Source organism: Onychomys torridus, chromosome 6 (genome assembly GCF_903995425.1).
Source record: "Onychomys torridus chromosome 6, mOncTor1.1, whole genome shotgun sequence".
Classification (NCBI taxonomy): Eukaryota; Metazoa; Chordata; class Mammalia; order Rodentia; family Cricetidae; genus Onychomys; species Onychomys torridus.
The window spans coordinates 4,023,137-4,037,086 of record NC_050448.1 but is presented as its reverse complement, the minus strand read 5'-3'; the positions used below and the strand labels follow the sequence as shown (position 1 = coordinate 4,037,086).

Sequence of the window (13,950 nt, the reverse complement as noted above, 5' to 3'; positions counted from 1 at the left end):
AGTTAAAGAAATTAAGGAAAGTAAAAATATAAGTGTCAATAAAATGATTTTAAATGCTCTCTTTTTTTTTAAACAATAAGTAGCAAAATGGTTTATTATTTTAACAACTACTAACACTTTTATAATTTAGGTTACTTTTAGGGCTCAAAAAGACCTATTATTATTAATCTAGTTTTGGTGGGCAAAGACCCCTTTTAATATAAGTCCCATCTTTCTCCCAAGAGAAGTAACTTGTTACAAGTTGTTTTTCAACAATGGTGTGTACAAAAGCATAATTAGAGGGACTTAAAGAGAATAGGCTGACAGGAACTAACCAAGGACATGTGATGATAGACAGAGTCAGGAAGGTTAGCATATTTTTGTTTTGATTGTAATGGTCTTGTGGGGAGGCAAAATTTGTTCGTAATGAAAGAATTACTTGCCTGATATTCTTGAGAAAGATACCTTCAGTTTGAGGGCTTTGCTGTGGGTTAAGATGGGAGTTGCCCCATTTGGGACACAGTAACAAAAGCTGTAAATTTAGATAAACAATAGGGATTTAACAGCCATGGTGCTTGGGGCTGAGAAGCCCAAGAACCAGGCCCAGATTAGTCTCTGCATCCTGGTGCCCAGATGCTGATGGTTTTCTCTCATCTCACAAGACAGAAGGTAGATGATAAGTATCTGGGCCTCTTTTATGAGGGTGTTTGTCTCATGCTTAAGGGTTCTAGACTAATAACCTAGTCATTTCCCAAAGACAGACAGGCTAATGCAATTCTTCTGGGGGTTAAGATCACAGCACATTAACACAAAGAAAGCACAAGCGTGCAGACCAAATGGGGAGCAGAAAAAAATTCATCCCTAAAGTGTGAGGAAAGATATAGGACATGGTAGATGGTAAAGGTGGTCATGTAAGGTCTTCTCAAGTCTCTTTATTCATAAAGAATAATGAAATAGTGTAGGGATAATAAGAGATGAGGGAGCTATGAAAGAGTGGCAATGTCTTAGGTATCTTTGAGATCCTAGAAAGAATGTGTGGTTTAATGAGTATATATTGTAAATGTGATAATTAAGCATAATTATACCGTTTTATACCTTCAGATGGAGGTGTAGGTGTGGAGAAGAACAATTATTGTCCCTTTCCCTAGCATGATGATTGGACCCTTTGAGGCAAACACATTTACTTCATATAAATCATATGTACACAAGAGCCTTCTGAAATGGGGATTCAGGAAATAGAGAACAATACTTACTTTTTATCTGGAGATTGATAAACAGTAGAAAGTCATGAGAAAGCTTGAAGACTGGAAGGATGTGACTTAATGCCAATGACTTTAGGATCTCAGCAAATCCTGCTGCTTCAGTTTGTTCTCTAGGCAGGTGTAGCCCTGTAGCCAGAGATAAGGAGCTGCTTTGCTTCCAGCATGGACGACATAGCATTGCAAAGGTCTTTTAACTGTTCTGAGAAGTAGGACAGTCAATTCTTTGTGGTCCTCTCTAGGACAAAGGATCAAGAGGATCACAGAGACTGTCATTTTCTTGTACTTCATTAACTGAGAACTAAGTTGTCAAAAATTAGACAAGAATTGATTCAGAAGGAGTTCTTATTGTTAGAAGAATGGGAAGTGATTTAGAAATCTCACAATTTAATCTCCTAGGCCTAGTCATAGACAGGACATGAGAGGCAAAATAACCCAGACCTGAGCAGGTAGGGAAGCCATGCAATTAGAGCAGTGCCAGGCTGAAGGTAGAGGAAACTGGCAAATAAGTCACTCTGAAGGTCAGTGAGATGGCTCAAACAGATGCTGAGGCCTGAGCTCCACCCTGCCCCTCACCCACATCCTGTGGGATGCATTGTTATGGAAATATCCCCTCTGCCCAAAGAAGCTAGAACTTTTACTGGACCTCACAGCTAATAATGTACTTTGAGGTCACTTAAGACTTAAGACTTTTATCCCACTGTATACTCAGGCTGTTTATCCAACTTTTAAGAAAACAAGCAAGATTTTCCACATAATCAACTTTTACAACCTTAGGTAATGGATAGCTGAAATCTTAAATTATATACTCTTCTATGCCTCTATCCCGAAGAGCAATGCATGAGTATACGTGTTAATATTTGTTAAAACCATTCATAAGAAAAATGCCCTTAATAAATGAATATCTACCATAAATATTGGACATAGTATATGTACATTGTTTGAGAAACAATGTCTGTAGCACTCTGTTTTCTCGGTCAGGTGTGGTCAGTTGGAGTCAGTAACTTCATGCTTTATAAACTATCTAAAGACTGCTATATACAGTACCTTATTCATGTCCATCCTTTCTGTGCTGTTCAGTAAACAAAAGAGCAAAGCTCTTTGTTAGAGACATACAGACAGAGCCGGGGAGAAACAGACTCACAAGATAGCATCCAGGCAGGCATAGATGCATTCTCCCACAACAGACATGCAGGAATGACAGAAGACACAGGAAGGGAAATAGAGAATTGAAATCTGCCCTTGCTCTTGGTTACATGACACCAAGGAGAAATGCTTTACTAATTTCTTTCTTAAGTGAAACACAGACACATTCTGGGTACTCTGAGGTTCTTGTTGATGTGTTTAAACCACCATAATATTCAAATGGTAGAAGAAAATTGACTTCCACACATATGCCATGGCACATGACTGACTGCATTTACATACACAAAATAAGTAAGTGTGTAAAAATGAAAACACTCTGCATGTAGCCCAGGTTAATAACTCTCTATTCAGGTATATGCCATTATAGCAAGAAAGATCACCACCAAGAGACAAAAGCCTGGTTGTTCTGTAGGGATTTATTTCCACTTGAGATCAAATTCTGCTGTCTAAATACAGAAGTGTTTGAAGCTTTTGTGTGTTCTTAGGTTTTGTGTGCGCTCAGCCTGGAATGCTAGGCTTCTTGCTGTTTTGTTAGGGTGCCTCTTCATCAGGTGAAGAACTTTGCCTTTCACTAAGTAGTGATTTTCATTGTTTTATGTCTCATGGGAAACTCCTTCAGTAGTGGAGTTTAATTCAGAATTATGAAGTCCAATTTTAGCTACCCATATTAAAATTTCGATGATAGTAAAATACAATTTAACAAACACATGTTTAAAATTCTTTTAATGTCTTGTGCCTAACCATTTGTCAAAGAGCTGTCTGTGGCTTGTAGCCTTCAACATAGGCATTTTTTCTTTTGGTATTTAAGTCATCCTAACTTAAAATGATGAAATATTAATTGCTTGCTAACTTGTATGAACCTGTTCAATTTCTATCTTATTGGCTCTAGCTATATTTTCAATACATATTACTTCAAAATGCTAATGTATAAATATGACTATGATCTCAACACCTAAGTAAGTAATTGATTTTGTCAACAATGCCACTTCCATGTACTAAATAGTCTCTGTAGCATGTTAAATGAAATACACATTGTTGCTGCTTAATACAAGCTTAATTATTGCTTAAAAATTGCTGATTTATTTCCTATTCTGTTATGATAGTTAGCGATGATAAGTATAAGTCTCATATTCTAAATTATCATAAAGGAAAAGAAAAAGTGACCTTCAGGGCTGAACTATAAAATACTGTTTCTCTTCTGTGCAAGCAGTGGAGCATTAGGATCCCTGAAACCCAATTGCATTTTCTGTACTGTAATTTTCGCCCTTGACAATTGGCCATCGTGTTTATTTATGACACTAGTTCTGGTCATAGCCAACCATTCTCCACTGTTCCCATAAGCACTAGAAAGAAGGATCATTTACTAGTGAATAATTTGTTTGAGTTGATTTACTGCTTCTTTCTTGAAAGTGTCTTTTGACCGAGTGACCTTGGCTCTTAATATTTGGCCAATGCCAAAGACAAGTGGAAGTAGTGACAGATAAGGTAAATGATACACTTCAGATGTATTTCGTGTCTTTTAATTCTTGTCTGTGTGCACAGGTGCACATGTGCACACATTTGGAGACCAGAGGACACGATTTGCTGCTCTTCCTTTGTCCTCAAGTGCTTCTGTGTGTCTTTTAAGGCAGTCTCTTGGTATCCTGGGACTGAGCAATTAGGCTCAGATGATGACTAGTTAGCTGGGAACCTGCTTGCCTCTGACTCCAAAATGGTGGAATTCTAAGTCTGTGCCAACAAGTTTAGCTTTTCATGTGGGAGCTAGGGATTGAACTCAATTCCTTATGCTTCTAAGACAAGCCCTTTAATGACTCATATATTTCCCTCAGACTCCTTAGATATGCTTTTGATAAAGAAAGGTAAGTCTGAAAGATTCTCCTAGAAAACGATGGTACTGGATTGTTGGAGTCAGGGCAGGCATCAAGGAAATAAGAAGTAAAGTAGGCTTATAGTTGGGGAATCTGCAAACAAACTAGAGAATGGGTAGCTAATAATTTCACTCAGTTGCTGTTTCTCACTTTTATTATATTTTAACATATAAAAGAGTACTTTAAAACAATCAATGCCTATAGAGTTGTGGTGCCTATTTTTTTTTCATTGTCAGAAGTCTGAATATTAGTAATTTAAAGTTATTGTAAAAGTTGCATGAGCCCAAATAAACAGAAGTAATTTCCATTTGATCTGGCTATAGATACATTTTTTTAGTGTAAACCAGACTTAGTAGGAAACATAATTTTGAACACTGTGGCTTGTTGCCACCTTCAGATTGTCTCACTAAATTTAAATACTTGTTGGCAGCTATCCCCCTGTTCCTTAAATAACTGACAATGCTGATTCAATGGGATCTGCTTCCCTCTAACTAGCTTTGGTAGTTCGCTGATCTCATTCACTACATTTGGAAACAGGGCAGAATTTTCAAGGTGATGGTGCAGAGAGACCAGGATTTACAGTCCTGTTATATTTGCAGCTTCAATTTTTAAATGTCATGAGCATTGAAACTCACATAATATGTTTAATTTTCTTCCTAAGTAATATAAAATGAATTTCCCAATTGGCAAAATTAAGTTATATGCCAAACAAATTGCATGATTCCTGTTCTAATGCCATCTGTCTCCATCTTGGTTTTAATTACCACCCGTGCCAACTGTGCACTTGCTGATACACAGGGAGCCATCTCTCTGCTCTCCTAGTTCTGTGAACTCCCCTTCAAGTTCATGGCAGTCTAAATTCCAGTGATTCCAAAAACAAATTTCACTTTATTTCCATGGACATTTGGGATGGTGCTAGATCTCCAGCATACTGTTCATAACAGGAATGTCTGAAACACAGCTTATTTGTGTGCTAAGTACTTTACAGAGCACTTTTAGTGAACCAAAAGAGTTGACAAATATTTTAAAAAATAGATTTAGCCTTAATCCTCACTTTATTTACGTATTAATTCTGACTATATGACTATATTAAAGTATATGCCTCACTTATTGATAATCAACACCTAAACCAATTAAATATTTGAGAGAGGAACCAGAACATAATCTCATCCATTTTCATACTGTTGGTGTTGGCCTGTCCAGCTAGAGTTTTTTCCCCCACAGGGTTTCTTCAAAATCACTGGTTCTGCTTGTTTTTCAAGTAATGCCCCTTCATTGATATTCTATGTTCATGGTTCTTCTCATAATCCTTGGAATTATGTGTTTACTGTGGGAGTCCAGCTCAAACCTGTTCCAATCTTTTGCAGGATTCTTAGGTGGAGAAGAGAGGGATAAGAAAATATCTGATAGAGAGACATAGATGATAAGAAGAAAGACAGAAACACAGGACAGCTTCAGGAGGGCCTGGGTCAATACCCAAAAGCCTCTTCATTTATTCAGAAGGGCTTTTTATAACATGCCAAAGGAAGAGGCAAAAGACCTCACCCTTGCAAGATCAAAGCACACTGTACAGCACAGTGTAGACCCTTACAAACAGCTGGTAAACACACCAGTGGCCAAATCATCTTCCCACATAGCCCTGCTGTGTAAGGTAAGCCCAGATTCTCTGACCCTCAGTAAGGAATCATTGTGGGCTCCCACAGTTTACTTTTGTTCATCTCTTGTTGCACAATTTACTGTTAGTCACACTTTCCCCTTTGTGATGACTCTTTCCTTCCCCAAGGCCCCACTCAGATGTGTGTTCCTCTGCTTATGACTGCAGTCAGATGATGAGCTCTTATTTATATATTTTTCCTACTCTCCCACTATAGTAACTATTATATTAAAAATCTTCCAGAATGTATTTTTAATCCCAAACCCCATGTCTATGAAGTCACAAAATATTAATCTATTACTCTAAACCTTTTACATTAATGTTGAGCTTTAATAGAGTTTGATCATTTCATTGGTTCAGTTGGTTTGCTTAGTCTGTATGTTCAAGTCCCTGGGTTTGTTCTCTAGCAACAAGATCATAAATAATTCTTACTTGTAATAGAATATAAAGACATTCCCTCAAGTTGAGCCATTTTATTGAAACCTTGTCTTTGCTTTTTTTGAATTAGACCATGCTAAATTAAATTCACATACACCCTTAAATATACAGCTTCAAATTTCTGCCTGAGGTGCATAATGATAAGAATGTATAGTAAATGAATATAGTTTATTTTAGAAAGCATTGGGAGCTGGAGAGGCATCTCAGTGGTTAAGAGTACTGTAGTTCTTGCAAAGGACCCAGGTTCAGATCCCAGAAGCCACATAATAGCTCAAAACTGTATCTCCAGTTCTAGGGAATCTAATATCCTCTTCTGGGCTCCGTTGGTTCCTTTGACTTATGTGATACATATACTTACATGCAAGCAAAATATTCATATTCATAAAAATAAATGTATCTTTTAAAAAGAACAGAACTCTTTAGCTCTCTCTTTCAAAGCTGTCAGTCAGATCTTTACTCCTTTGCACAGTGGAAACATCAGTGAGTTATATAAAGAGTTCATGGTTCATTTTTTTATACCAGGCAGGCAGGGATGGAGGCAGAGCTCACTCCATACAGTGTTAGGAGATTGGCTAATTTTCTGTTGTGATAAAATATGATCACCAAGGAAACTTATAAAAGAAAAAGTTATATTGGCTCAAGGTTCCAGAAGGGGAGAGAGGTCCGTATTGAGAGGCCTGGCAACAGGCAGTCAGAGGACAAATCTGAGAGATCACCTCTTCAACAACAAACATGAGGCAGAGAGAATGAGTGGGAAGCTGGTCCATTCCCAGTGCTGTACTGCTTCCTGCAAGGTGCCATCTCCTAAAGGCTTCACCACTTCAAACAGCACCACCAGCTGGGGACCAAGCTTTAAACATGTGAACCTATTGGGGGACATTTCTCATTAGATCTACACGAAGGAAAACCTCACTCCAGGCAGTGTTGGGGAAAGTGCATCCATGTAGTTAAAGTACTCCTGAATGAAGTCTGTCTGAGCTATTGGATAACTTTTGCCTTCAAGAATATAATGCCAAACTACTTTTTGAAAGATCTGAGGTGGTGGCGCACGCCTGTAATCCCAGCACTCGGGAGGCAGAGACAGGCAGATCTCTGTGAGTTGGAGGCCAGCCTGGTCTACAAAGCGAGTTCTAGGAAAGGCGCAAAACTTCACAGCGAAACCCTGTCTCGAAAAACCAAAAATAAATAAATAAATGAATAAATAAATAAATAAATAAATTAATTAATTAATTTAAAAAATAGCTAGTGCCTAATTCTTCCCCAAATATCCTTTTGTAATCTTTGCCAGTGAGGATCTTAATTGCGTTCAGTTTAGCCATAGTTACTATATAGTCTTCTCTATTATTCATCCTTAAATATTTGATATGCACTGTAAAATCAAGTCTGGATTATCTGAGCATTATTCTTGCTTTAGCTTCCACACATCTTTCTTTACCTAAGGAGCCAGCTGAGATGATGCACTGTAGTTCCTACTGAAGAAGACAGCATGAGGAACAAAAAGTATAGCATAATAAAAATCTGTTCCCTTGGCTGACATCATATTGGCAATTTCTTTTATTCTCTTTAATGGTGCTATGAGATATCTTTAAGATAACATAAAGTAGCATATGTTTTCTTCTAAATAACATCCTACTAAGCTTTTACACCATATTACACCAATCATGTTATCCTTTTTGTGTTGCTCTACATCAGAGAGGTCTAAGCAGCAATTGTGCAACTATTAGTGCCTTTAAAGCTGCGATATACTTGTGGACACAGCAGTGGTTTCTGGGAAACGGTAGTAAACAAGAAAAGCTATGCTTGTTTTACGTAAAAATGTAGTGTTTGAGTACATTTCCCCCATAATTTAAAAGGAAATGGAGTGGAATTTTTAAAAGTACAATTGTAAAATAGAACCAAATCATATGTAAGTGCACAAAAGCTAATATCTAAAACTTTTTGGATTATGAAATCCTAACCTAAGAAACCAATGAAGTAGAAGGTAAAATTGGTCTTTAAAATAGGACAGCAATAAACTTGTCAGTTTGTAAGGCAGGTAAAGGCACAGTGGTTTATCCCTGTGAAACTCACCAAGCTATGAAGTAGTTTAGGCTGGAGGGTGTCTTGTACAGACCTAGATGCTGTCATGTCAGGACATGACAGTCAGACTTCGTGGGTTCTGTCAACACTCCAGTTGGTGTTGGATCTTGACGGCTCATGTGTATAGGAAATGTGTCAGTTATGCGGATCTTCTGACCTACTAGGGAAGGAATTTGGGAAACTGCATAATCTTCTTGAGGAATAAGCTTTCTGAGAAATATTTGGGCAGTCCTGGGGTCACTATACAAAGAGGCCAGTACACTGTGTTAAGTTTGCCTTATGCACTGTGTGTGACATGAGTCAAGAGCTGTATTCAAGAGCTGCCAGGATTAGATTTAATTTGAAACTTAAATTAAAGGAGGTTATACGTCTTGAAAAGATAGGTTCATTTAATCACTCATAGGTTAGCCTTGTATTTATATTTACTAGGTCTCAATATACCTCTCAATCCACAATACAACACTGCTTAGGAGCCACACTCTAGTTAGGAAAGGATGCTATAGGGTAATAGTGGTCGAGATTTGAAGGAGACTTCCTGAGTGAGGAGAGTTTGTCTTCTACAGTGTAGCTGTAGCAACACATCAATATTGCTGTTTAAGATAGAAAACATCCTTGACATGATTTAGTATATAGAAAGTGCCAGAACTTTCAAGAGTCATTTGGCATAAGCTATTTTTAGATAATCCCAAAATATGTCTCCAAAATTTTTCTTCCTTTTTGTAAATGATCCCAAAGGCATCAGTGGCCCTTATATACAATGATTTCACATGACATTGACACTGCATGTTTATGAGTATTATGTCCTTTTCTAACTAATTCACACATTATTATAACTATTAATCTTATTTGCCTTTACCTATTTCCTAGCAGTGACATATGAATGCATAAAGAATTACTTCTTAAGAACTTCCAAAGTCCATGAATTTTACTTTGAGATGCATGGAAAATGCAAAAGTCTTCCATTCCAAATGTAGAAGAACTTAAAGCATCTGGAACACACAATTTTAGTAGGCAGTTTTAAATATTATGTACTATATCAGGCAACATTTAAAACAAACTAGTATTTTCTACAGAGCTTTAAAAATGTATTATTTGTTGGCTTTCCACCAGAGGTAAAGATGTGACCATAATTTTTAAAGGTTGACCTTGTATTCCTTTACTCCCACATCAATCCTTTTCTTTCTTCACAGAGGTTGGTGAGGCCAGCCCTTGGTGAGGACACATGGCTTCAGACTCAGACATCCCAGAATGAACTGAGACTTCTTAATGTGTAAACAGGGAGTACTGTGACACTGGGGGACAGAGATCTGGAAAGTATTTAGGAGAAAATCCTTGAGGTTAAACTCAGAGAACTGTGAAAACTTTGTTGTTTTTCTCTCTCCCTTTCAAAAATAAGTTGGAGATAGCTTATTTCATTTGTCTGTTCTAGTAAAAGCAATTGATTTATAGTAGCCTACACATTTAGAAAATGAATTGAATGTTTTCCTTAAGAGAGGTCAAGGACAAACATTAAATAATTTACTCCAGACCACATTTGTAGTAATTATGTAGATACAACTGTTATCTTTTTATTGATATCAAATCATTGGTTTGTAGATCTCAAGGATATAGCTTTAAGATAATCTTAACCTGTTTTCTGAGAAGTCTTTTGTTTCCAGGCATAGTTTTTCATCAAATGGAAATAGTATCTTTAAAGGTGAGCTGATAATAGGCTCCAGCAGTTTTACATTCTCTGACATTCCAGACCTTAAGTGAAATTTGCAGTTTTTATAGATCTGTGGGGGAATATTTTGATTTAACATTATGTAAATTAACTGATTACTACCTTAAAATAATTTTCTTTTTTTATGTTTCTATTTTTTTCAGCTAAATCATTTAAATCTAGAAAGTAAAGGAAATAGTATTGTAGGTGACTGTTACAAACCAAATATCTCCCTGAATAATTTTGTAAACATTGTTTAATGCATCAATATATTTCAAAGAAGACATTATCTTATAACTCAACATTCAATTCTTGTTTTCTTTTCTTTAAAATGATTATGGTAGAATAGCTATTACCCCAGTAGCCAGATATATGGATAAAAATACATTGTATTCTCCTTTGAGTTTCTTTTCAACTGAGAAACAGACACAAAGAGATAAAAATGACACCGATGTTTGAATTCTGTGATATTACTAGGTAATGTAGTGGTTCCTTCATTAATTGACATATCTGGTATAATTTTAGGTACCATGAAAATGACTATAACTAAGTAGACAAATGTCTTTCTGTGATACAGCTAACATTCTCATGCAGATCCAAAAAAAACATGAAGGGTTACTTCACCTGGGATCAACAAAATTTCAAAGAGAAACAGAGGAGTTTCTTTGGGGAATGTTTGAAAGGTAATAACAAGCTCTAATTAATTGTCAGGGAGATGGCTGCTAAGAGTCCTTGAAGCATAATTTATACCTTGAAAAGATTGGGTGAGCATTACAAGTGGAGTGGCTTCTCAATCCCTGACCTCTGACTCTGGAAGTAATGCCTGCTCTGTGTCAGGCAGGTTGCCACTTTTGTTTTTTTCTGGAACTAAGTAGTTCCGAAAGCTGTCAGTTCTCTGCCTACCATAAAAGATAAATTCCTTTAAAGCTAAATAAGAGAGAATGGTACAGTTTGTCTCACTTGATTCTGTAGTAATGTCTTCAATTCTGCAGCAGATGGTAGATCAGAACAGATATTTCTTTCTTAAGTGGAAGAATCTCAAAGATGTTGAACTTACTTTTTTTTTCCTTGTTCACTCTTTCAGTTTCAGTGAATTGTAATAAACTTTATCTATCTCCTTTATTCTTTGTGCAAAAATAATCTGAGCTTTTTATGCATTAGCTTTGGTGAATCATCACACTTTAAGAAAATGAATGTCATTCTAAAATTCCACTAAGTTATTTGGAACTAAAGGAATAACATGTTATCCTCATAATCTGTTGGCTAATCAAGCACAAAAATTAATCAACGTGGAATACACAGTGAAACAGAAAGTGCCCAAACACGGTGACTCCTGCAGTTGAATGTACCATATCATTGTTTGTGAGCAAGGATCTAAAAATTATCTTCAGCTTCATATTTCTTCTGTACAAACTTTAACAACATCTGTAAACACATAATACTTAAAATTTTTATTTTTTGTTCAGATCCTTCTTTTAAGCCAATCTGTAAATGTTTTCACACACTTTATACAACAAATTTTGTGTTTTAATATTTTTTAATGTAGGCCAATGTGATGTCTCAGCAGGTTAAGGCACTCGTTGCCAAGCCTGATGACTTGAGCAGAGTAAGTATACTAGTACAGGAGTAGAAGGAAATTCCTGGACTCTGCAATGAAAGAAGATGCACAGAAAGTCTATAATAATAGGGATATCAGGTGTCTGAGGAGCTGACCATCTTGGACTTCCACAGGAGAATTTTTTTGGGGGGGTTTATTATTTTCTTCTGCTCCCCACAATGAAAACCTTAGAAGGATGCCCACATCTGCCTCCCTCAGTGCCTCACTCCTGTGACAGAAACTTAGACTGTATGTCTATGTTCCTGAAACAATTTGAATTGAAGTAACTCTGAACTGATATGTTGATTTTGTTGGAGTTAGTTGTCTCAAGTCATTTAAGAATGATAGTAGTCATTGTTCTACAATAATCGTGGAATATATAGAAGATGATCATTGAAACTTCTCTCGTAAAAGTCTAACAGATACGCTTTCAAACATGGTTTCAAATAACATCTGCTTATTTGGAGGGAAGTTCTTGGTCATTTGATCATCATGAAAAAGCTATGCAGTAAGTAATGTTATTATACTTATTTGACAGTTAAGGTTTCAGAGGTTCAGGAGTGCTACAAATATCACACAGATACCAGGGGTTAAGAACATGGCACCAGACTCTGGTAGGCTTGCCCAAAGGTCCAAATCAACTGTAGTTCTAGACATACCTTTTCTCTTGGACAAAGGGTGTACCTGTGGATGCTTGGCTAACACAATTAATACGCGGCCCAACAAGTGGAAACATAAACAAAAAGAATGTTATCAGAGAAACAAACAAATGTAGCAGCATATGTAATGATTTCTGGTATATTGTAAAGTCAAAAATATATTTCAAATATGCATTATAAAAAACTTCTATTGAAAAAAATAGAGCCCCAAGGGCATGTAATACCATGTAGTGACATATATTACATCTAATTATAAGAAGAGATATTCTTTTCTTTTCATTCTTTTATTTATTTTTATCATTGCATTTGATGGTGTCTGATGTAGCCTTGGTTGATTCATATTCTCTATGTAACCAGGAATGAACTTGAGTTCAAGATACTTCTGCCTCTACCTCCCAAATGCTGGCAAAGCAGGCATGTACCACCATGCATGGATCTTTTAGATGTTTTTCTTCAAATGCAGGAATACTGTAGTGAGCAAGGACTGTTGAGCTAGCAGGATCAAGGTTCCAATTCAACCCTGTTACTTGCTTGATGATTTGTGACCTAATTAATTTGTGAGCCTTAATTAATTTCATCTCATGTAAAATAAACAAGGCTTAGAAAATTTTAAATGATGTAACTAACAATACTTGGTGATTATTTAATCAGATAATTGTGTATGAGGCTTTATTCAGTGATTGTAATATACTAATTCCCATCATCAGTACTGACCTTCTGTCATAAGTGAGTAGCCATTCACTTAATGTAACAGAATATAAACACAAGTTTGGACAATATGTTTGATAGATATGTTATTAGAATTTAACTGAAGCATATAAACCTTGGTCTGGGGAGGCAAGTGACATGACTATTGATGACAGGCCACTCTCTCATCAGTAGTGTATCTGATTTATAAAAGAAAGTCAAGATGGTATATGTTTGCTTAGCTCCTGTGATGAAATGTCCCCTAAGATGGCTTCATTTCTCTTCACCAGGTGATGAGCCCAGTGTCCCTCACCTGCTTGCGATGGCAGCACTCCTGAGGGAAAGTGCTGAACTCTTCCAGTCAGATGAGATGCGGCCTGCTAATGACCCAAAGGAGAGAGCTCCCAGCCGTGTCCGAATGCTGAATGACATCCTTCAAGACTTGGAGAAGAACTTCCTGGTTGAGCAAGTGCCACCAGGTTTTTATAGGTAGGAAATATACCTCCACATTTATGTCTTTCCCTCAAAACCTTAACTTTACTTCCTGAATATGGTAAAGACTATAACACTATTTCAAAGAAACTCCACATTAATGTATTTGAGAACAGTGCTCATAGTGAGAGCACAGAAACATGACTTGAATGGAAAAGTGGGGAGAAGGCAGGAGAAGTACTAGGGAGAAAAGAAAGGTGATAGATTTGATCCAAACTAATGATAAGCATATGTAAATAATCTATTTTAAAAACAAAATAATGAAATAGTTATAGATTGAACATGGAGATGAAAATCATCATCCAAAGCTAACCTCAAGTGAATAAATATGGAATGAAGGACACATGATAAAATGTCTCATACTGATATCAATACTGGAAAATCAAGTGC

At 36.6% G+C, this 13,950-nt stretch overlaps 1 protein-coding gene across 1 annotated transcript in view; it reads left to right on the top strand.

Moving 5' to 3' along the window:
- The window catches only part of LOC118585533 (inactive N-acetylated-alpha-linked acidic dipeptidase-like protein 2), a 183,371-nt gene extending 169,810 nt beyond the window's left edge, over positions 1–13,561 (top strand). The window contains exon 5 of the mRNA XM_036190210.1: positions 13,359–13,561. Coding sequence (XP_036046103.1) covers positions 13,359–13,561 — 203 coding nt within the window. The remainder of the gene's footprint in view (positions 1–13,358) is intronic.
- The last annotated feature ends 389 nt before the right edge of the window (positions 13,562–13,950 follow it).